The sequence below is a fragment of the Leptopilina boulardi genome, unplaced genomic scaffold (assembly GCF_019393585.1).
Source record: "Leptopilina boulardi isolate dan_hultmark-lab unplaced genomic scaffold, ZJU_Lbou_2.1 LbouV2_371, whole genome shotgun sequence".
NCBI classification, from domain to species: Eukaryota; Metazoa; Arthropoda; class Insecta; order Hymenoptera; family Figitidae; genus Leptopilina; species Leptopilina boulardi.
The window spans coordinates 2,833,133-2,858,303 of NW_026137942.1; the positions used below are offsets into that span (position 1 = coordinate 2,833,133).

The following is a 25,171-nucleotide window of genomic DNA, read 5'->3' on the forward strand; positions in this document are numbered from 1 at the left end:
GTTATTCGTCCAGATTTTGTCGTTCGCGGAGATTTTCTTTTTCGTTGAGGTTCAGCAGTTTTCTTAGATTTGGTTTTTTCGTAACTGCTGAACCTCAACGAAAAAGAAAATCTCCGCGAACGACAAAATCTGGACGAATAACAAAAAATAAGTAAACAACTAAATCTCAACGAAAAACATAAACTGAATATATATAAGAAAATAATAATTATATTATCAGTATTATTATTTTAAAGTATTAATTGTAATAGATATGTTATAAAATAAAAAAAACAAATTAAAAACTAACTTTAAAAAAACACTCCTACTTAAACTAGCAAAATTCGGATTGTACGTCGCGCGCTCAACTTGCACGCAGAGTTTAAAAATTCATTTTCACCCATTAAACTCATCAGGCCCACTCCAAAACTTTGTGCAAACGTTTTTTATTATTTTCAGGTATCTAATGAAAAAAAAAATTAAAAAAAAAATGTCCAAATTGAAAAAAATGAATTTGTTTATAAAAAATTATTATTTTTTTAATAAAAATTCAAAAATAATTTTTTTTGACATTTTTAAATGTCGACAAAAAATCGAAACTTTTTTCTCTTAATGAAATTTTTCTGAATTCAATAGTTTTCAAGTTGTAGGTCGTTGAAAATAGGTCTACTTTTCAAAAACCAAAATTTTGAAAATTCCTAACTCAAAAATTTGGGCACCAAAAAAAAAAAAAATACGTATACGTTTTTTTACTATGAAGAATGAAAAAAAAATAGTTTTGGACGAATTTAAAATTTGAACTAAAATCTGACGTGGAATCACCCATATATAGAGATATCAGAAATAACTGGAAATTTTGAAAAATACATTAAAAAAAATAAAATTATCATTACATTTTGTATGAAAATAAAATTTTGTTTTTGTAAAATATCTTAATTTTCAAGTTTTTATTAAAGAAAATTTTTTTATAATAATAAGAACAATAATAATAATTTTATTTAAAAAAATGAAATAAAAATTTAAAAAATTTAATTATAGAAAATAGAAATACAAGAACTTTTTTTAACTAGTTTTATTTTAAGAATTGAGGGTTTACATACAATAAGGGGACGCGCAGGATTGTTGTTAGCCCCTCGCGCAGCCGCAGAATCGCTGTACGCGGGAACTTTCACTTTCATGCGTATCCCCTTATCGCATATAAACTGTAACCATAAAAAAAATGATTTTTATTAATGATGCTGAATGTTAAAAATATCAATTAATTAAATCAAAGTTACAAAAGGGAAGACTCGAATAAATTGTTGGGCGCCAGTCCTTTCTTGGGACAAAATAAAATAAATAAATAATTAAGGGACAAAAGAATTAAATTAATTAAATAGATTAAATAGATTAAATAAATTTTTCTTTAATCATCGAATTAGTCTGGAAAAATACACAAGGCCACCAGGCAAATTATTTTAGAGACTGTCAAATTCGATAATTAAATTAAAATTATTCTTAATTGTCAAATTAGTCTGATGAGTACACACAGCCACCAGGCTTTTACTCAAAGACTGACAGTTTAACAATCAAGGAAACTCAAAAGGGGCAAAAAGAAAAGATTCGAGATTCACATTAAATTAAAAATAGTCTTCCTTTTACTCGGCCTGCCGCAGTCCCAATTCTTGGTTAGCAGTAGAGAGGGCGGTTCGGAAAAGCCACATTCGAAAAGATTTAATTTTTTTTAAATTAAATAAAACATGAGATTTTCTAAACAAAAGGTTAATAAATTTCTTTATTTTAAATTTTTGAACATGATAAAATTTGAGTCAAGACTCGATATAATTCAAAATAAGGAAATAATTACTTATTCTTTCTTTTTAAAAGAATAAGGATTCTTTAATTCGAGGAATGGAAAAATGGAAAATTGAAATGGATACAATAATTATTAAATGAATGACATTTCAATCAATTTTTTAAATAAAAATTATAAATTAAATTTAGAGAATTAAATTCATTCTTAAATAATTCCAAAATCAATAAAATAATCAATTAAATTCAAAAGAAATCATTTTAAATTAAATTAAATTGAAATCCTAAATTAAATTAAATTCATATTTAAAAAAAATTAAATTTAGATCTAAGGAAAAATTAAATTCATTATTGAAAAATTCAAACAAATAAATAATTTTGAGATATCATTCATAAATGGGAAAATAAAATTTTACCAGAGAATTCCAGAATCAATATTTTATCAAAATGGCTGACGGCAACGAATATCTCCAATGATTCCCAAACAATTCCTTTTTTATTATTTTTGAATCTTTATATATTTCCTTTATCCTTTTTATATTTCCTTTTTATATTTAAATGATTTATATATATATTTTTCGATTGAGATCCCAAAAATCAAATTAAATTAAATGATAAAAAAAAGCGTCTAGCTTACACGAAATCACATTAAAGAATGAATAAAAAAGACGTTGTTTGTTTTCTCCTAGGAGATTTTCGTTACCAACCAAAAAAAATGAATATCTAAAAAAATAAAAAGATCGGGACAAAAAAGAAAGTTTGACGGTCGGTAAAAAGGTCTTCATCTATATCTTGACGCTGATTGGTCCAAACTGATTAAGTGCGAAATTTAAATTTGATAATAAATGTTGTTGACAAAAATTGTTTTCTTGAATAATAATACTTCTTCTTGATTAACGATTTAAATACGTTAATCCGACGCAAGATGGTAAATCTTTATAGTTCTTCTCCAATATAAATATTCATGAATTCGGAATTAATATTGAAATTTCCAAAGATAATCCCTAGCGAATGGCGTTCGGTGTAAAGTTTGTTAACTCGCAGACTTTTCGCAGACTCTCACAGACTCGATAATAAAACTGTAAAAATAATATAAATGAACACATTTAATTATAGATTTCGAAAGAGGGAACGCTAATGAACATTTTCATGTGCAATAATTGTCAGATAATTGTATTTATCTAACGAAATAAATGTAAATAAAAAGTGTGCAGTTGGCTGTTGAATAAATTTCCTTGGGGAATTTAATAAAATGAAGTAAAAAACTAATGAACTGATATTTTAATGATTGTACATTTAAAAGCTTATAATATACTGCAATTGCTGGCACAATAAAAAAGTCAATTTACACTGTTAATAATGTAAAAATAATTAAAAACGTGATTAGTGTAATGACAGAAGGAATTGTCGATAACAAATTTGCTAAATAGCAGTAGCGGTTACCTTCCGCCGTTGATGGTAAGAGCGGTGACTTATAATATCTGTAGATAATTGCTGTGTTTAAAACGAGATGTCTCCACAGTTTTTGTGAATGGACTAGTAGCAGATAATATACAAGCGAGTGACAGGACGACAACAACAACTTGTAAGTAAATTTGCTCTTAATTATTTATTCCAATCATAATTTTCCGAAAGTTAAATTATTATCATTTTATAAAAGAGTAATATTTTGTGCCCTGTTTATTTTCAAAAGAAATATACAATTAATTCTAAAACATGTAATACATATTATTATAAAAACAATTAAAGAATAAAATTAATTAAATAATAAATATAATTCAATTAAATGCTTATATATTTTTAATTTCAAATAAACAAACTCTTGTATTTTAGTTATTGCAGATAATTTCAAAACATTCATTAAAAATTTGCTATTCGAATTTATACATTTAACTATACGCATTATTAAATATTACATATATATTATTCATTATATTGTAAAATTGTACACTAATTTATTTTAATTTTTAACCGACAATCCAGTCCTGGCTAAAATATATTTTAGTGACATGTATTTTGAACATGAATTTATTTTGTATTTTATATTACAAAATTACATTTTATTGTACTTATTTCGCAATTATATTTTTCAATTATTATTACTATTATTATTATTATTATTATTATTATTATTATTTACTCTAGAAAATCAGGTGTAAAATAAAAACTTTATAATACTATAGACAATTAAAAATTTGTTAAATAATTTTATAAAAATGATCATGTCAACATTATAAATAATATTGTCATTTATGATTATGCATTCTGTTCTAGCTGTCACTAAATTGGATTGACATACCGTCAATCGGGGAAATTTTTCCAACAACACTACTTTCTTCCTCAACGCTTCGTTAAAATTTTGAAATAAAAAGCAAAAATTTTTCAACAATTTTGTTTTATTTTGAACGTCCTTTACAAAAGTTTCGTACAAGTCAGATGACGAAAAATAATTGTTTTGACAGTTACAGAAACTTAAAGTTTCTGCAAAATTTGTTTATTTATAAAATAGACTAAATATTTTCTCTTAGTTAATTTTTTTCTAATTTAATAATTAATTAATAATAATAATTTTGGGAAATTAGGAATTGTTTTCAGACTTTCACGACTTTTTGAATTTTCTCATTTTACTTACAAAATAAAATAAAATGAAATATTATTGTATTGCAGTATATTTTTTCAGAGTAAGTCATGTTATCGTTCTAGTGTCAATTTTTTTGCAAAATACAGAAAAACAGAAATTGAAATTTTCTAAAGAAATTTGAAATATCAGAATAAAGAGGTCATTTCATTAAATGATTCTGTATGCTGTCTAAGCAACGAAATAAAAAGAATTATGTTGAAATTTTTATTTTTATTATTATATTATTTAAATTATATTATTTATTATATATATATATATATATATATATATATATATAATGATTATATTTGACATTTTTAAAAATACAGAAAAATTATTAAAAGCGTAAAAAGAATTATTGGTTCTTGTTCAGAATCAATCAATTACCCACGTGCGAATTTAGGTTGGCCGCCAGAGTTTGATGGTTGGCCCAAGGTTGGCCTAACTTTGGCATGCAAAGTTTGGTCCGCCAAAGTTGGGCCAACTTTGGTGATTACATGAACCCATGGTTGGGCCAACTTTGTATGCCAACTTTGGGCTGCAAAGTTTAGCCAACCATCGGGCCAACCTTAACCCAGAGTTGGGCCAACCGTTGGCAAAACTCCAGCAAACATAGTTTAAAAGACCTAAAAGCTTTGGTTGGCCAAACTCTGGGCCATGGTTGGCCCGAAGGTTGGCAAAACTCCGAAAAATGTAGTTTAAAAAACCTATAAGTTTTGGTTGGCAAAACTCTGGGCCATGGTTGGCCCACTGGTTGGCAAAACTCCGGGGAACGTAGTTTAAAAGACCTATAAGTTTTGGTTGGCAAAACTCTGGGCCATGGTTGGCCCACTGGTTGGCAAAACCCCGGGAAATGTAGTTTAAAAGACCTATAAGTTTTGGTTGGCAAAACTCTGGACCATGGTTGGCCCACTGGCTGGCAAAACCTCGGGAAATGTAGTTTAAAAGACTTAAAAGCTTTGGTTGGTCAAACTCTGGGCCATGGTTGGCCCGAAGGTTGGCAAAACTCCGAAAAACGTAGTTTAAAAGACTTAAAAGCTTTGGTTGGTCAAACTCTGGGCCATGGTTGGCCCGAAGGTTGGCAAAACTCCAAAAAACGTAGTTTAAAAGACTTAAAAGCTTTGGTTGGCCAAACTCTGGGCCATGGTTGGTCCGAAGGTTGGCAAAACTCTGGGAAAAATAGTTTGAAAGACTTTTAAGATCTGGTTGGCCAAACTCTGGAACATGGTTGGTCCGACGGATGAAAAAACTACATGACAAATAGTTGGAAATATATATATATATATATATATATATTAAACATATTCAGTAATAAAATAAAAGTTGTTTCTAATTCCAGTATTTTATTATTTTGTGGCTTCTATCACCCGTTTAAGACTCTTAATGAATTATTAAGAAAGTAAAAATATTTTTACTGGGTCGCAACTTATGAAATCATTTTTCATTTATTTTCACATGCGAGCATATAGTCTAGTGGTTAGCGTATTAGTCTGCGGTGCGTTAGGTCAGGGTTCGATCCCAGCGAGCGTCAAATATTTTCTAAAATGTATGTCGACAATTGCGTTTAATAATAATAGTTTAAGGTTTATGTAATGTTCTTCACAATAATAATGTGTTAATTGTGTAATTAATAATTAATTCACGTTTGTAATTAATTTTCAGCTTTTTTTTTTAAGTTGGGCCAACTTTGGGATCAGTTGTTGGGCCAACCTTTGAAAGTGATGGTTGGCACATCTTAAGTATTTTAAGTTGGACCAACGTTGGCATTAGTTGTTGGGCCAATCTTTGAAAATTACGGTTGGCACAACATACGCATTTCAAGTTGGACCAACGTTGGCGTCAGTTGTCGGGCCAACCTATGTCGCCAATGGTTGGCGGACCGTTATCATTTCATAGTTGGCCGAACCTTTGGCATGCGAAGGAGGGCCAACCATAGGTATAGTTGGCCCAACTTTGGGCCGACCAAAAATTCGCACCTGGGTAATTATTTTTTAATGATTTAAGTACCAAAAATACGAAAATAATAGATAAAATATGGTTTCAAAATTGGTCTGTCAAAGAACCTGATTTTGCGATTTTTATCAATTAATTACGGAGAAGTGGAATTGTTATATTAAATAGTAACTTACGGAATATAAAGTATTTTTGAAAAAAAGTTTGCGTTGAAAATGGGCACTTTGTTGATTTTTCTGATTTTCAATCGCTTATAACTTTTTTGGTGCAAAACGAAGAAATGGGAATCTAGAGGGGATATTTAAGTTTTTACTTAATAAAGACACTTTTCTAACTTTTGCGATGGAGAACTTTGAGTTTAGGATATAATCTTATTTAAAAATTATACGTTTGTTTTTTGGTTAATACATAAAAATTTGTTCAAGCTGAAGTTGCTCTACTACTTCAACTTTGAAAAATTACATGTATTAACCAAAAAATAAACGTACAATTATTAAAAAAGATTATCTCCTAAAGTCAAACGTTTTCCACCGCAAAGTTAAGAGAAGTGTCTTTATTAATTAGTAACTTATGTATTCCCGCAAGATTCGCATTTTTTCATATAGAATCATTTCTGAAAGTATTAATTTTTTTCAAAAATAGTCCGCAACGACTTTAGGCGAAATATAATGAAATGACCCAAAGATTATTGTGCAAAAGAGTTGACATTTAGGAAATTATTAAAAATCTCGTATAATCCCGTTATCAATCACAAAATATTTTCTTTTAATTTTCATAATATCTATCATAATGTATTTAACAATTTATTTAAAAACAATAAGTTTTAATTCTTTAAAAAGTTGTTGAAGAAAAAACTAAGTATCACAAACGAAAAACATCAAGGTTCGTGGTAAAGAATCGACGTCAAGTGATAATAAAAAAACCGCTAAACTATTTTTGCAAAATATCGGCATTTTTTGAGCGAAATTGGATATCTCAAAAGATTCTTTACCGATTATGTTCAAAGCTTTTATACGGGTAAAAAATGTTAAAGAAAAAACATCTGGTGAAAAAAGTATAAGATTTTTGAGAAATGTGACGCGTCGCCAAGAAAGGGACCTAAGCGTCCAGGAGTTTCAGGTTATGTTTGCCATAATTGAAAAGAAAATGTACAAAGTGGATCAATTTTCAATATTAACCATTAATGTTTATCTCTTCATTATATCGAAAATATTTATTAAAAACTGCTTTTACTGTTACACAATTAAAAAAAAAGATTTAATCAATATGAAACTGACACAAACTTAACCTACAATTCTTGGACGCTTAGGTCCCTTTCTTGGCGACGCGTCACAAATTATAAAAATTACCTTAAAAAAACCGAAAAATTAATGATTTATTTATACTTAGCAACACCTAGAGCTTATAATATTTAACCAATTCGCTTGAAACTTACAAATAATTTCAATTGGGATATAATCTCGATATATAATTACGGATATTGCAACTACTTAAGAAATTTTAAAATATTCAATTTTTATAAAAAAAGTTTTGTTTTATCTTAATTAGCGAGACCTGGAACCCACAATTTTTTATCGAATCGCTTGAAACTCACATATTATCAATTGAGGTACAATCTTGGTATATAATTAAGAATATTTTAATAAACTTTAAAATTTTTTAAATTTTTTATGGTAAAAAATTTCTAACCTTGCAATCTATTGACTCTTTAAATAAATTATTTAAAAACAACTAAAACATATTTTGCCTTGTAAAATTTAAAATCATACTTAAATAATATTTGAGAGGGTTGCTACAGTATTTTGAATTTGAAATTCCCCGACTTTTCCCGGTTTTCCAGGTAAAAATTTGACTTTTTCCCTGATCAGAAGAATATTAAATTCCAGATAAAAAAAGACAGATGTAGAACATTTAAGCTTTACAAACATTATAAGTAAAATAAATAGTCTGTATTATAGAAAATAAAGACAAAATTTATCGAAATTTTATTTTTAAAAATAATAATTTTATCAGAAAAAAAGAAAAACTTTTTTCCCATTGTTTAAAAAAAAGAAAATGGGTGATTTCAAGTCAGATTTCAGTTCACATTTTAAATTCGGGCAAAGATATTTTTTTTGTTCCTTGAAGAGAAAAAAGGTATACATATTTATTTATTTATTTTTGGTGGCCAAATTGTCGAGTTATGATTTTTTGAAAGTAGACCTATTTTCAATGACCTACAATTCGAAAATTATTGATTTTAGAAAAATGTCATCAAGAGAAAAAGAGTTTGGCTTTTCTTCGACTTTCAAATAAAATTAACAAAAAAGTTTTTTTTTGAATTTTCATTTTAAAAATCATAATTTTTTATTCTTTCAATTTGGATGTTTTTCAATTTTTTTTGCCTTATTTTTTAGCTGGCAATAATAAGAACAGTTTACATATAGTCCTAGACTGATAAAACTTTTTGTTTAAATAATTATTTTATAACAAAAAAAATTTTTGCGTCTTTTTTTCATTTTTTTTAATCAAAATGTATTTTAATTTGCTCTTCTTTGAGGAAAATGAAGAGTTTTAGTGAAAAAAAAGTTTCTGTTCTACAAAAGAGAAGAAGGATAAAATTATTTATACTTATATTTATTACATTCTTATCACATGAGAAGGTATTAGTTGTGTGCGAAAATTGACTTTTGCTAATTCCATCAAATCTTCACGTTTTAAGGTGCCCTGGTCGAAAAATCATGGTTCGGAAAAAGTGTAGGTCTGGTTGTCTGTCTGTAGACAAAATGTTGTTGACACAATAACTTTTGAAAATCAAATCGGTTCGACTTGCAACTTGGCACACTCAAAGATAGTATGAAAATACAGGTTAAGTTCGTTAGCGCCAGCCATTTTCGACAAAAATTAAAAAAACGACAACTTTTTCAAGAATTCACTTTTTTCAAAATTTAATTTTTTCAGCTACGCAGTCTTATAGTTTAGGTCAAGGGAAACTACTTTTTTCTCTAGGATTTTTTTAAATTTAAGCAGAATTTAAAAAGTTTTAGAGCTTCAAGTGACAGAATAGTCTAAAAACCGGATTTTTTCATGTAAAATGAATTTTAAATAAAAGAAAAAAAAATTACATGATCAAAATTAAACGCATTTCTATCCGAAATAACTTAAAAAATTCAGTGATAACCGAAAAATATGAATAAACTAAAATAATTTTTTTCTATTTTTTCAAATACTTTTTGATCCATTTTGTATTATTTTAATTTTTATTATATTTAATTATTATAATTATAACCTATTATATAAACAGGAAGTTTTATCAGGCCCTTTCTAAAACTATATCAAAACTGTTCTTATATATCCCAGTTAAAAAATAAAGCAAAAAAAATTGAAAAAATATCCAAATTGAAATAAAAGTAATTTGTTAAAAAAATGTGATTTTTTAAATAAAAATTCAAAACAAAAAAAAATTTTTGTTAATTTTATTTGAAAATTGAAGAAAAACCAAACTTTTTTTCTCTTGATGAAAAATTTCGAAAATCAATAATTTTCGAGTTATAGGTCATTGTAAATAGTTCTACTTTTAAAAATTCAAAATTTCGAAAATTCATAACTCGGAAATTTGGCTTCCAAAAAAAGTTTTTAAAATATGTATACCTTTCTTGTCTCCAAGGAATGAAAAAAAATACTTTTGCCCGAATATAAAATGTGAACTGAAATATGATGTGAAATCACCCATATACGTCATGAAAAATAAAAGTATATTTGAAAAATAACGTATAATTTGATCGAAAAAATATATATCGATTATTCCCAATACTCTTTTTTTTGTTTTAAAAATAAATTCTGCTAAAGTCGCAAAAAATTCCCGGTTTTTTCATCATTTCCCTTTACTTTTTACGGTTTTCCAAGTACTTTTGAATTTCTCCGACTTTTCCCGGTTTTCCAAACCTGTGGCAACCCTGTATGATTATATAATAATATCAGGTTGTTTGAAAATCATCGAACAACCAGCTCTAAATCATTTCTAAAATATTCATTAGGTGAACTTATAAAAACAAATTGTTTTTCTAATATCCTACAGTTTTTATAACTTAAATTCTTTATTAAAGAGAATTAGCCTTATAGTAAGGTGAATCGACTAATTGGATAAAAGCAATTATTACACAGCCCCACAAAATAAAAAAAATTGTCCGGTAAACTAGACTAGTCATTCTGTACGTATTTTGGGTAATACATGGAAATAAACTATTGTAATGTTTCGGCAAAACCAAATTTTCTTTGAGATAATCGCAAAAAATTGATCAAAACTCTGAATTAGGTGCAAAGATATTTTTTTTGTCGAAACACTGGGATAGTGTATTTCTATGTATTTTTTCCCGCTAATTCGTAGTCAAAATTGCCTGATTGGTTCAAATGTTGATGATAATTCCAAAATACTGATTTTGAGTTTTTTTCAATTATCTCAAAAATTTGAGCGAATCTAAAAATTCTGACTTTGGATTCGGATTTCACTTTCTGATTTTATTATGCCTTTTGAGCAGTTTTTTGAATTTATCTAAAAAATAAGAGCCAACTTTTAAATTCCGACCCCGGATTAGGATTCAGCGACCCAAAATACGTACAAAATGACTAATCTAGTTCGTCGGACAAAATTTTTTTTTTAGTTTGTGTGGCTTTGTTATGACGTATTGAATGATTATTCAAAATCAAAAACGCATTTACGTTTAATTTTTAGAAAATTATTAAGTCAAATGATTAAAATAATTTTTAAGTTGAAAAAATGCTCAATGTTTGAATTTAAAACTGTTTGAAAACTAGTCTAACTCAAAAATAAATTTTCAAAACTATTGATTGATTAAAATTTAATTATTACGACTTTTAGCGAAATAGAAATTCAATTACCCTAAATCAAAACTATTACAAATTCAATGACTACACATTCCAACCAATTAAAAATTTGATTATTAAAAATTTGAAACTTTAGAATTATTAAATTTTTAAATGGTTAAATTTCAAAATAATTGCATTTTTAAATTAACAGAATATGGAATAATTTAATTTTTAATTATCTAAAATATGGAATAATTTAATTTTTAATTTATTATAATTTCGTTTAATTAAAAATTTCATTGATTGGAATTTGGTTTAATTGAATTTTTAATTAATAAAAAATTTAGATTTGAATTTTTTCGTGATTAAAATTTAAAGTAATTGAATTTTCAATAGATAAAAATTTTGATATATTGCAGCTCTGACTTCAAAAATATAAATGAGATGAAAAATTCACAATTAGGTGAAAATTTAGCGAAATAGGGGATTTAGGTGATAAAATTTTTTTTTTAAATGTTAAAAAGGCGAAATCTGTGCTGTAAATCAGTTCTTAACTTAATTCGTTAGTTCTTTTCTGTTTATTTATTTAATATATTAATATTTGATATAAATTTATTTAATTAAATTAAAAATTATTTAATATATTTATAAAAAAATAATTTAATTCATAAAAACAAAGAACTTTCATTAATTCATACTTGACTGTTTTAAAATTCAGTTATTTTTATTCTTCATAGGTAAAATATATGTACTAGAAAAAGAGAAATTTCTATCTAAGTGTGTTTAGTATGAAAAAATGGAGAAATGAGTTTTGACACATCTTATATGCAGATTTTACACTAAAGAAAAATTCGAAAATGTTGCGTTTAATAAAAAGAAGTTGAAAAAATTCGCAAAATCTAAGTTAGCATAAACATTTATCATCAAAAACACTATCAGTCGAGTCCTGTAAAAGATGGGTTACTGATCCGCTAAAGATATTATTAGTAAAGTCATTCGCGACTGGCAAGATAATTTTCGAAGCCCAGTTCCCGTCAAAGAGAACAGAGTGGGGAGAAACTTTACGTGTGTGGGACTAAATGTGTGCATCAGGTTGAACGCGCTCCAGCGATTCTACAAGACTAGACGTGCTCATAGTCGCGAGGACTGTGTGAGAGCCAGTGGTGGGGAGTACGATACTCACACAGCGACAGGCCCATTGCATGTAAACCTGCGATCGATAGCTGCGAGTGTGTTTTCTAATACATATAAGCTTTTTACGGCACGTGCCGCGCGTGTGGCCATAGCCTCCCACTCTAAATTGTTCCTCTACTCGGAAGAAGAAACGTTTTGGTCGTTTGGCTTGCCAGTCATTTTCATTTACGCTATTTTGGCCCTTGTCTGCTTAAATTGCAATCAAAATTGTTTGAAGATTATTCGACTGAACAGTAAGTTGATTACATTTTCTTTAGTGCATTTTACTTTCTTTTAACTCGTATTTCTATTTCTTTCTTACAACTGCAAATTTCAAAGACTTATTTTTTTTGGTCGTAAGCACCTTTTTCTCAGACGCGATCACACATATGTTCGTTTACGTTGCATGAGTTTGCTTGAAGCTCTATATCATTGTTTTACATTTCGTATAATAATTGAAAAAATTTTTGTCTGTGTGTTAATTCCAGTTTTTCAATTATTCTCTTTTGTTTTATTTAATTAATTCGGAAATGAGCACAGTTGGGCATTAATATAGTTAAATTTCAAGATTCATAATAGCTCATATAGGTATTAGCTTTTTCATCGTGAAAAGATAGTCCTGAATTCGTGCAAGGGCGGCGAAAAAACTTATTACTAATTTTTTTATTTCTAGCCAATCTTAAAATTGGCTAAATATTTTCTTTTTTGGGTCAAATTAAATCCAAAACACAATAACATAATTTATAATGTTAGTTGTATTGTTTATTTTATTTCGTTTAGTTATATTTACTTTTATAATTTTTCTGTATTTGTCTTGGAAAAGTGAAGACTATTTCACTCTATGGTCATGTGGTTAGAAATGATTCTTTTATCTAAAATGCCGTTTTACTGTTAGCTTTAGTAAAACTGCTACTCATTTCCTTAATGTTTCATTTTTTTATTTGTGTCTTCTTTTGAAAAAGAAACATTGCTAATTGTTTGCATTTTAACTATTAAATGGTTTTTTCTCTTTTAATCATATTTATTTTTCACTATCTTATTTGTTTTATTACAAATGTAATATTAACTATACAAAGTAATATTTAATTGTAAATTTTATATTCTTGTAACATTAAGTTAGAGAAATTTTATTATTTTTTTAATAAAGCTTAAAATATGTACTTTCAGTACAAAAATTTTGAAAATATCGTTTTTTGTTTCGAGATATTAATTAATTAATTAACAAAAATTTATTAAAATTTAAATATTTTATAAACAAATGAAGTTAGGATAATTCTGAAATTAGTAGCTGAAAGCTTATCAAATTCCGCATCCAAGGAGCCCTATATAAAGTATTTTGGATTATTAGATTTCGAAAAAATAATTATTAATAAAAATTAATTAATTAATTACTCGATATCTACTATTTCAAAATACTTCATATAGAGCTCCTTGGACGCGGAATTTGATAAGCTTCAAACTGCTAATTTTGGAATTACCCCAACTGCATTTTTTTATAAAATATTTTAATTTTTATAAATTTTTGTTAATTAATTAATTAATATCTCGAAAACAAAAAAAAACGATATTCTCAAAATTTTTGTACTGAAAGTACATATTTTAAGATTTATTAAAAAAGAAAAAAGAATTTTTAAAAAGGGCCGTTTTTGAGATACAGTCAAAAATATTTTTGATTTTGAGAAAAAGGTTAAATTTTGAAAATTCCGAAATTTTTTTACACTATTTGAAAGAGAAGGAAAAAACTTTTTGAAAACATATATACCAAAATTTTTTTCAGCTTGGTATATAAAAGTTACAATTATTCAAACAATTGACTGTTAACGTTTGACCAAAAAATTCAACCCCTTCCCCCTTCTTCAGTTGTTGATGAAACTTGATAATATTTGGTGGGTGAAGTACTTACCCATGGTACTAAAATTTGTAATAATTACAACCCGAACCAAAAACTTTTTTTAATACTCGTCCACTTCAGGAATTTTCCCCCATATATTTTATTTTCCTGGATTCTAATAACTTCTTGCACTTGGAATTCCTCATTCTTCTTGTGCACGCTTTTATTTACCACTGTGAACTTTAATTAAATGACTTGTTAGGTAACGGAAATTTTATTTGGCTATTGTGCTATTTCTGTTACTATACATTTTAATCAAGATAAACAGGTGAAATAAAAAGATTTAAGCATGAATATACTTTTTCTTTCTTTGAATTAAAAAATAAATTTTTAAGGAATTTCTTTTGTACAAAAAATGGGTCAGAGCTTTTTCAAAGCTTTGATAAACTTTTAACTTATTAATACTTTCTTTTTATTTCCTGAATCAATTTTTTAATATTCTTTGTCGCTAGAGGAGTTTACATTATTTAGATAACATTTATTTAATTAGAAATGAAAATTTAACAGATTTTTAAATTTACCACTCTTATAATTTTTTTAATACATTCCCGCTCGAGAGATATTTTTGAAAATTATTTAAATGAATGATGGCTTATTCTTATTCAGAAAAGGATTCTTTTTAACTTCACCTTTCAAATTTATAAAAAAAGTGAATTACTTTACAAATAATGTACACTGTTTACAAAAATTGTGTGCAAAGAATTAAATTTTTTTGTAAACAATTTACATTATTTGTAAAATAATTAAATTTTTTCATACATTCGAACGGTGAAGTTGAAGAAAATCTTTTCTTGAAAAGAATAAGCCATCATTCGTTTAAATTGAATAATTAAAAAAAATCATTGGAACGAGAATGTATTTTTAAAAAATCATAAGATAAGTAAATTTAAAAATCTATTAAATTTTCATTTCTAATTAAATAATTGTATAAACTAAACTAATGAGCATTTCCATGGAAAATGATCATAGGAATTTTGGATAATCTCACCAATTTTAATGAAACTCTCGAAATATGTTCTCTTATATGTACAGAATAAGACCCCATAAAACGGTTTAAAAATTTTTTTTTAAATATTTTGAGTTATCTCTAATTCGAAATTTTGAACACATTTTTTAAAAAAACTATGCAATTTTTTTCCTTCTATTCAATTACGATAAATTTTTTTAAAATTACTCATAAGATAGAATTTCAATAAAAAAAACAGTTCGGTAAAAAAAATTTTTTTTTGCCCTAAAAAAATTCAGAAAATTTTTTGAACTCATGTAAAACAAAAACTGCCTTTTTGATTTCAAAAAATTTTTTTAATTTATTGCTTAGAATGTCAAGAATAATTCTTGAGAGTGGGACAGCAATGGCTTTACGGAAAAAAATATAACGTCTCGTGCTGCGTGGCGGGTCGCTCGCAATACGGATCCGGCGTTGTTCTTCTGACAAAGTATTATACAAAACTAATTGAAAAAATGTATTATTCTCACGTATTAACTGGATTTATTAAAAAATATATATAATTACATTTATTCTTTATATTTAGATTTAGATATATATTTTAGATTTAGATTTATATTATTATAATTTCATCTGTTAAAAATCAAAATTCTGAGAACTTTGAGAAACTCAAAGCCAATTGATATATTTAAAAAAAATTCTCTTTATAACAAAAACCTAAGAACACATATGGGGTAAAGCATCGTTTGTTTGATTTAGGAGTCGAGTAACACTTCTTTACATTAATTTAAAAATTTATTTACATTTCTTTTCGAATAGATGAAAAAGAAATTCATAAATATAAATAAATAAATATAAATGTACATAAATTTCAGGGATCACACTTCGTCCCCTTTTTCACTTTTTCCCCTTTTTTCTCCCGTTCAATAAAAAAAATCCTCTTTTCCTTCTAAAAGCAGATATTTTCTCTTTTTTTCCCCTTTTTCAGTAATTTTATTTATTTTTTTTTTATATGCAAGTAAAAATTGTCAGCTATTGGATAAGTGTTTATTTTTGTGTAATTTCCAAATATTTGCAAAAACTAAACCAAGAAGCTGGGTTGACAAAATAAAAATTATTAAAAATATCAAAAACACTTAAAAATATCAATGAACATTTAATTTTTAAAGCAAACTATTCAGTAAACAATTAGCAACGTGAGACAATGCTTAAGAAATTATTATTCCCATTTAACAAACCCAAATTACTTTTGATGTTAGAAAATTCAAAATAAATTTATAAAAGATTTCAGAAAGCTGAAAATTGACATACTTATGTATTTTTATGAGTAGAGTACAGGAAAATAATAGCGAAAGTGATTAGAGTTGATTTTTATAGCGTTTTTTGCGAGAAACTCAGAAGCTCTTGTGAATACTAAAAAATAAGTTTACCCCGCCTAGAGCTCACAATTTTTTATCAAGAGGACTGTAGTTGTGTATAATTATGTATTTTTTCGTGTAGATTACAAAAAAAATATAACCAACTTGATTAAATTTGATCCTTATAGCGATTTTTGGGAAAAACTCGAAATTTTTAACAATTCTTCAAATATCAGGTGTACCCCACCCCCTGACGCTCAAAATTCTTGATCTAGAGAGCTGAAAATTTGCATATGTGTGTATTTTCACGTGTAGATTACAGGAAAAGTAAGGTAAATGTACACAATTACGGCATGTTAAGGCCCTTCCTGAGAATTTTATTTTTCTTATTTTATCAAGTAACTTAAAATTTAAGAAAACAATTGTATTGTAAAAATTAATCAATCATTTTCAATTTTTCATTTTATATATCTGTTCAAAAATTAAATTTATATTATTTTTTAATATTTTTTAAATCCTTTCAATTGTATGTAATTCCGTTCTAAAAATTTTGTCATGTAACTAATTCCGTTCCAACTTGTCCATAATTGCGGCATATTCCAGGTTTTCACACATACTTATATATAAAATATCAATTTGTTTGATAATAATTATTCTTATAAGAATATTAATAACATAATCTTAAAATTAGTTTAAGATTGTGTTTAAAAGGGAATTTTTTACACAGATGTCAAATAAAATAATGTTTATTCAAATGATAATTTTTGTAATATTCAGTCATTATTTTTCTTCTTTGGTTACTCGCTTTGTTCATTAACTTGTTTTGAAATAATATTATAAATCATTAAACATATATACTTTACGGTCATCAAACAATACTAGAGGATTCAGTTTTTTTAAAACATCTTGAGCATCGTAGATGAGGATATCGTCTCTATCAAGCCAGCGCCAGTTTGTCCCACTCATTTGATTAATTTTTAATTGATATTTTTTCACATTTTGCTTGAATTATTTTCGTGACAATACCTAATAATTCTTATAAAAAACGATACTTTTAAAAATTTGCCTCTTGAAATGATAATTAATAAGTTTAAAATTAAAGAATTGTGAACAAACTCTTTTTCCATTTTACTTAAACTTAAATACGGCGTATAGCACGGAATAATGAATGTATGTATAAAATGTTTTGAACCTAATTCCGTTCATATAATTTCTAATAAAATATTTCAAATATGGTTAATAAAATACTAGTACGCAATTACCTCATTTGTTTATTTATAATTTCATTTTTTGTTAAAAAATGTAAACACATTTAATATTCTTATTAGATTCATTAAAATAAGTATAATATAAAACAATGTAATTCCCTATTTACGTGTTTCAAACGGAATAATGTACTTCGTGTGAGAAGAGCGAACATAATTCCGTCTATTTAAAAAAGTATTTTTATATAAAGAAAACTTTTAAAAATAATTCAGCAATAGAAAATATAATTTAAATAGATCATAATTAATCAACAAATTAAAAAATAAATTAAAAAATAAACACACTTCACTTTTAATATCCTTACGAAGATCACCTTCAGTCCTAGCTGTCACTTACAGTATATTGTATTGCACAAAGCTCAGTCGTCGACTGACTGACAAAAACTTTTATTTTCAATACATAAACAAAATAGATGTAATTAAAACACAGAATATTGATCTAATAAATAGCAAAGTTTGTGTTGCAATTTTTCACTTGTTGAAACATTTTATCAATTTCTTATTTCAATTAGTATAAAGAAATAGCACGTAATAACGTACTAGGCCGTAATTGTGTACGTTTACCTTATAGAAAAAAAAAATTTTCGAAATAAAAAAAATGATTAGAATTTATCTTTATATGGTTTTTTGCAAAAAGCGCGAAATAAAAAATAAATTCATTACGAGTAAGCAGGAACCCTCGGCTTCAGTGCGAGTCCATCTTGCACTTGTCCGATTTTTTATGACCTTATTTCTTAAATAAATTTACATAAACTTTGAATGTAAAATGAATAAAAAATTATAATATTTATTGTTTTTCTAATTCATAAGGGATAATTTGATATAAACAAATTCTGATAAGTAGGTATATTTTGGATTCATTTAGAAAGTTATATTTCAAACTAAATGTAAACAAATTATATAATTTTCAAACAGTTTTTATGGGAGGAAAGGGTGAACGTTTTGAAAGAGGATACTAATTTTTAATTAGAGGTAACTCAAAATATTATGAAAATTTTGAAAATCGTTTTATAGGGTATTATTCTGTACATATAAGAGAACATATTCCGACATTTTCATTAAAATTGATGAGATTATCAAAAATTCTCATGATCATTTGATTGACTAGAAATCAGTCTCATTGTATTGTTTGGCAGTAAGACTTTTCCGAATATTGACGATGTACAGTGTCTATAATATTATTTTCACGGCTTGGGTGAAAGTGGTGTTAGTGATAGTCTTGTAGGTAATAAGCTTTGTAATCTCCTTAAGTTATTTTTTTGTTTTAACATTATTATAAATTACGTGAATTGTAGAAAATGCTTTCACTGTAAATTATGAAAGAAATTTATTTTTCTGTAACAGTTCGTTTTCAATTATTCATAATATAATAATGAACCGTCTCATGAGATCTTTTACGATCTTGTAAAATCTTTTGTGTATCAAGATGAAGTAACGTCGTATACATTAGAACAAAATAATTAAATTCGACTGACAATTTAAGTACATCTAATCAATTAAAAACATTTATAATTGATTTATGTTAATCTCAATAAATAAATAGTGGAATTTCAATTCGTAAATGTACACGCTTATTAAGCAGTTGTGCTTGAAAGTTACTTCCAGTTTATGTCATTTATATTTCTTTAATATTTAAAACTTTTTAGAACTTACGGTAAGTACTTCACTTTATTAAATATTTTCCGATAAATTAAAAAATTAAGAATAGCTTGCAAAATTCACATTTTTTTGTATATTACAGAAAATTGACAAAAAATCTTCTATCAGTTGTCATTATTTTCGTAATTTCGTTAGATTTCAGGAAAAAAATACAACAAAAATTTTTTTTGCGTTCTATACGTTTTAAGTTTTATTTTATGAAAAAAGGGAATTTTCAAAGCAATATTTAATGGGCACTTTATCGAATACATTCTTTGTTTAAGGGTATTATAAATTTTTCATTTAAACAAATATATTCTTAGCATGTACTTATTTAAATTCACCGTATGTTCTTAAACAATAATGTTCCTCTTCTTAACATTTGCTATACATATCGTTACAGATGGAAAGTGATACTATTGAACATGTTAATAAACGACCGAAAAGAAATCCAAAAATGCCAAGTAGATTTAAAAATACGACTTATGATGTAAATTACAAGATTAATACGGGGCAAGCTGGACCAAGCAATGTGAGTAAGAAAAATCTTTGAGTTTTGAATATTCAATAGGTATGAAAAATAATTATTAGAATTATATTTTTTAAAAAATCCACATTAATGGACTTCATAACACTTAAAAATAAAATTATGGATGATTCTATTTCAATTCATCCCCCACAGCACCGAAACTTTCCTGAAAATTTCCTACAGATTTACTTGAAATTTTTGAAATATTTAATTGCAATGTTTATTAAACTTGTGTAAAGATTTAAGTGGGACATTTAAATCTTTACACAAGTTTAATAAAAATTACAATTAAATATTTCGAAAATTTCAAGTAAATCTGTAGGAAATTTTTAAGAAAGTTTCGGTGCTGTGGGGGATGCAGGCTGAATAGTTAAAAATTCGAAATCATGTTTGACATTTTTTTCTTGTTCTTTAGACAAATAAAAAGACATGTATTTATTTGTTATGCGAAAAATAATTTTTGCTGAGTTACAAGCACTTGAAAAATATTGGGCAAAAAGTGATTTTAGAGCAAAACGGCTGACAAATTTTTCTCAAAAACATTCTAATTTTTTCAAAAATCAATATTTTTCAATTCTGTTCCTTGTTTCTAGTAGTCTTTTTATAGCTTTTTCTTTTCATACTTGAAAAATAAGGGAAATATTGAAAATTAACAAAATTAAAATCAACATTTAGGTTTTGTCAATTTTCTTGAACTAGTAACAGCAGAAAATTTTCAAGAAAAGAAAAAATGATTTTTTTGAGAGAATCGAGTTCTTTGATTTTGCAAAAATGGCCGCCATTTCGTTAATTCTTAAAGTTTTTAGAATTTTTAAATTTGTAAAAAAGGAGTATCAAAAACTGTATACTACAATCAAAAAACAGAATGTATTGGTGCCGTCCATAAATTACATATCCCAATTTTTTGGGAATTGTAACCTCCCCTCCCCCCTGTAGCAGTCTATCATTAGCGTCATTTTTTCCTCTTGTCGTAGCAAATTGCTCCACCCCCCCCCCTCTCCTCCCTGAACAGCCGTAATTTTGTTAATTTTTAATAATTTTTTTAATTATCCAGTTTGCAAAAAAATAGCTACAAAGACTCTACTAGAAACAAGAAACAGAATTGAAAAATATTGATTTTTGAAAAAAAAATTTATCAGTCGCTTTGCTGAAAAATAATTTTTTGTCTAAAATTTTCAAATGCTCGTAACTCATTAATAAACTTTTTTTTTGCAGAACAAAAAAATAGGTGTCTCTTTATTTGTCCTAAAGAACAGGGAAAAAAAAGTGTTAAACATGGTTTAGAACTTTCAACCAATTCAGCCTGTATGAATTGAAATAAAATCAGCCTTATGTTTAAAGTTGTAAAAGTTATTCTTTTATGTTTTGAATAGAAAATTGTCAGAAAATAGTTTTTGTACGTTTTTTAAAAATAATAGCTTACTTAAACTTTTTATTTTAACATTATGTTTCAAAAATGACGTCTTTATTTTTTTACAATGATTTCGTTAGTTTTTCAAAACATGAATCTGCTCAATGCTTGTTTAACAATTATTCTATATATAAGACTGATTTTACCTCATTTCAGGTTAAATTTAGATTTACTCAATTTTATGACAATCGTTATTAGTTTTTGAATTATAGGCTTATTTGTCCATTGCGTAACACATGATACGTTATTTTAACACTGTACAATTTCACGAAACTACTCATTCTATCAAGTAACGAGAAGGCTTTTAATTATCTTTCAATATTTTGTAAAATAACGAAAATATTATTGTTCCATCCAAAAGTAAAAAATCTGTCAACTACTATTTAATTTTATCGTGTATTCTCCATTTAAGAAAATTACTTTTCTAATAAATTAAGAAATTAGTTTTAGCGTCTATTAAAGTTTCTCATAATCTTCAAAATGCCGTATTGTTCGTAATGCTAGAATATTACGTTTTCGAAGCAGGCAGAAAGTAATTCTAATACTGAAGGCATTGAACGCGAAGAGATGCAATCGGCACCATCAAAAAATGCAGATGATACTCATCATGATAATCAGACACTCGCAATGGCACAAGATGAAATACTTAATGTGAGTTAGAAAATTTATGCATAAGTTCTTAATATTCATTTTGAAAAGTCAATATTTATTAAAAATTATATTCATATAATTATTATAAATAAATATTATATTAATATTATATTTATTTTATTATATAGAAAAGGGACAACTTCGTCGGAACCTTTTTATTTTCGAAAAGGAGGGGGGGGGGATTTTTAAGACCTATTGTTTTTTCATCTTATGCATGTCCTGGACATAAAATAATTGTCATCTGAATAACTTTTCAGAAGAACACGAGATGTTCACATTACAATCTGTGATTTCGTTTTTCGCGAAATGAGGTTTTTGACATTCCGAACTTTGAAAATCTGTACCTAGGCCATTTTTGCACCTAAAGGGTCGTAAGACCTCTCAAAATTTTCTAAATTTAGCAAGGATTTTGGCTATATAGATAAATCCAATAGAGCCAAAATGGTCCCTTTTCATGCGGTCGTTCATATATATATATATATATATAAAATAAATATATAATATAATAATATAAATATATAAAAACTAGAGGGGCTTCGCCCCCCTGCGCGCTTCGCGCGCCAACCCCCTATAAATAATAATATTTATTATTTAAAATTATATTTAATTATATAGACCTGTATATTTTAATTCTCATCTGTAAACTTCATTTTTATTTATTCTGAAATTAAAAAATAATGTAATTAGTAACGTAATAAGTTTTAACGTATTTTTAAAGATTGGTTTTTAGCCAAATTCTTTAAGAAAAATTTTTAATTTTTAACAATTGTTTAAAAAAAGTTTTTACTTTTTTTCTTTTTATATTTTGAAATATTTTGAAAACACTCAGGTTTTTTCAAAACTTAGGTTAAAAACTTAGGTTATGTTTGAAGATTCTGAACGTTACGCGAGTTGAACGGTAGGCGAGTATTGTAAGCTCCCGCGTAGCGTCGAAGTTCTCGCCTAGCGTTCATTCTTAAATCAGCGGCGGCGACGATATATTTTTATAATATAAATTCACTAAAAATATTAAATATTATTTTGATTAAATTTATTTTTAATCAAAAGTTTTTACATTTGAACAGCAAAAATTTATTTATATTTTAATATGAACATAAACTATATTTTAACCTGCATCCGTAAACTAAATTTTCATCTATTTTGCAATTAAAAAGTTAATTAGGAACGGAATAAGTTTTGAAAGATTAATTTTTGCCAAATTCTTTTAAAAAAATTTATTTATATCTAAGATGACCCTAATTTTGAGGTTATGTCAGTATTTTTTTCTATGAATTTGACAAAATTTTGAGGTTATGTTCGCCTCCATGCCTATCACCTTTGACGTAAATTTGAGGCTGTTATTATTTCAGGTTTATTATTTGAGGCATACGTTACGCGAATATGTATGCTTTGCGTGCTGAATGGTAGGCGAGTACAGAGAGTTCCCGCGTAGTGTCGAAATTCTCGCCTAGTGTTCATTTGAGACAAATTCTGATCGGTACGCGAGTCTGAATACTTCGTGAGTTGAACGGTAGGCGAGTACTGTGAGCTCCCGCGTAGCGTCGAAGTTCTCGCCTAATGTTCATTTGAGACAAATTCTGAACGGTACGCGAGTCTGAATACTTCGTGAGTTGAACGGTAGGCGAGTACAGCGAGTTCCCGCGTAGTGTCGAAGTTCTCGCCTAGTGTTCATTTGAGACAAATTCTGAACGGTACGCGAGTCTGAATACTTCGTGAGTTGAACGGTAGGCGAGTACTGTGAGCTCCCGCGTAGCGTCGAAGTTCTCCCCTAGCGTTCATTCTTGAATCGGCGGCGATATCTTTTTATAATATAGTAATGATATATAATATATAAATATAATATTTTTATTATATAGAAAAAAATTTGTTTTTATAAGTTCACCTGATAAATATTTCAGAAATGATATAAAACTTTAAAAATTACGCAAGGTGAATTTTTGCTACTTTTAAAACGTTAGAATACATTACTTTGCTTTATAAATAACTATGTATATATATATATGTGTGTGACGCTCCACGAGAAAAGGGACCTATCGCGACAAAACAGAATTATACAGGAAAGGCGTTTAAAGTCGAACGTTCTGATTGGCTGAGACGCGCCAGCGAAAATCAGCCCCACTACCTTACTACTACATCGTTCCTACGTCTCACGGATACAACAAGTATACTAGTGTAGTGGTGGTGGGGATGGTTTCCGTAGTCCGTGCTGGAACGCGATTGACAGGGTCATGTTTAAAGCTTTATTACAAAAAAAGTAATTAGAAAAACATTATTTTTGACATTTCTATATGAAAGAGCAACTCAAATACTATCGATTCGCATATAAAACTAAAATTAATTTTTTGTCGCGATAGGTCCCTTTTCTCGTGGAGCGTCACATATATATATATAGTTATTTATGAAGCAAAGTAATGTATTCTAACATTTTAAAAATAGCGAAAATTCACCTTGCGTAATTTTTGAAGTTTTATATCATTTCTAAAATATTCATCAGGTGAACTTATAAAAACAAATTTTTTTCTAATATCCTATAGTTTTTAGAACTGCAATTCTTTATTAAAGAAAATAATTAACAAAACAATTAAACAATAATTAACAAAAATATTATTGTTCTATCCAAACGTAAAAAATCTGTCAACTACAATTTAATGAACTTATTTCTTTCGTGTATTCTCCATTTAAGAAAATTACTTTTCTAATAAATTAAGAAATTAGTTTTAGCGTCTATTAAATTTTCTCATAATCTTCAAAATGGTGTATTGTTCGTAATGCTAGAATACTGTGTTTTCGATGCAGACAAAAAGTAACTGTAATACTGAAGGCATTGAACGCGGAAATATGCAATTGGCACCATCAAAAAATGCAGATGATACTCATCATGATAATCAGACACTTGCAATGGCACAAGATGAATTACTTAATGTAAGTTAGAAAATTTATGCACAAGTTTTTAATATTCAGTTTGAAAAGTCAATATTAAAAATTTTATATATATACATATATATATATATATATATATATATATATATATAATTAATTTGTATTGGAAATTCAAATTTAAAATACATTAATTATTAATAATCAATTTTCTCTGTCAAATTTTAAAATATTATTTCTATTTCTTTTAAAAACGTGGACATAATTTATTTTGTACTTGGGT

At 26.8% G+C, this 25,171-nt stretch overlaps 1 protein-coding gene across 3 annotated transcripts; it reads left to right on the top strand.

The window, feature by feature from the left end:
• Window positions 1–3,293: 3,293 nt before the first annotated feature.
• Window positions 3,294–24,949, top strand: LOC127287614 (uncharacterized). Of its 3 annotated transcripts, none has more exons than XM_051314636.1 (4): window positions 3,294–3,355; window positions 19,824–19,952; window positions 21,883–22,011; window positions 24,808–24,949. In XM_051314636.1, the coding sequence occupies exons 2-4, from the start codon at window positions 19,824–19,826 to the stop codon at window positions 24,940–24,942; spliced, it is 393 nt and encodes a 130-aa protein (XP_051170593.1). In that variant the 5' UTR covers window positions 3,294–3,355; the 3' UTR covers window positions 24,943–24,949. The 3 variants fall into 3 exon arrangements, with proteins under 3 accessions (XP_051170593.1, XP_051170595.1, XP_051170594.1); XM_051314638.1 differs by having other exon boundaries at window positions 21,886–22,011; XM_051314637.1 differs by lacking the exon at window positions 3,294–3,355 and adding an exon at window positions 11,860–12,576.
• Window positions 24,950–25,171: the final 222 nt, after the last annotated feature.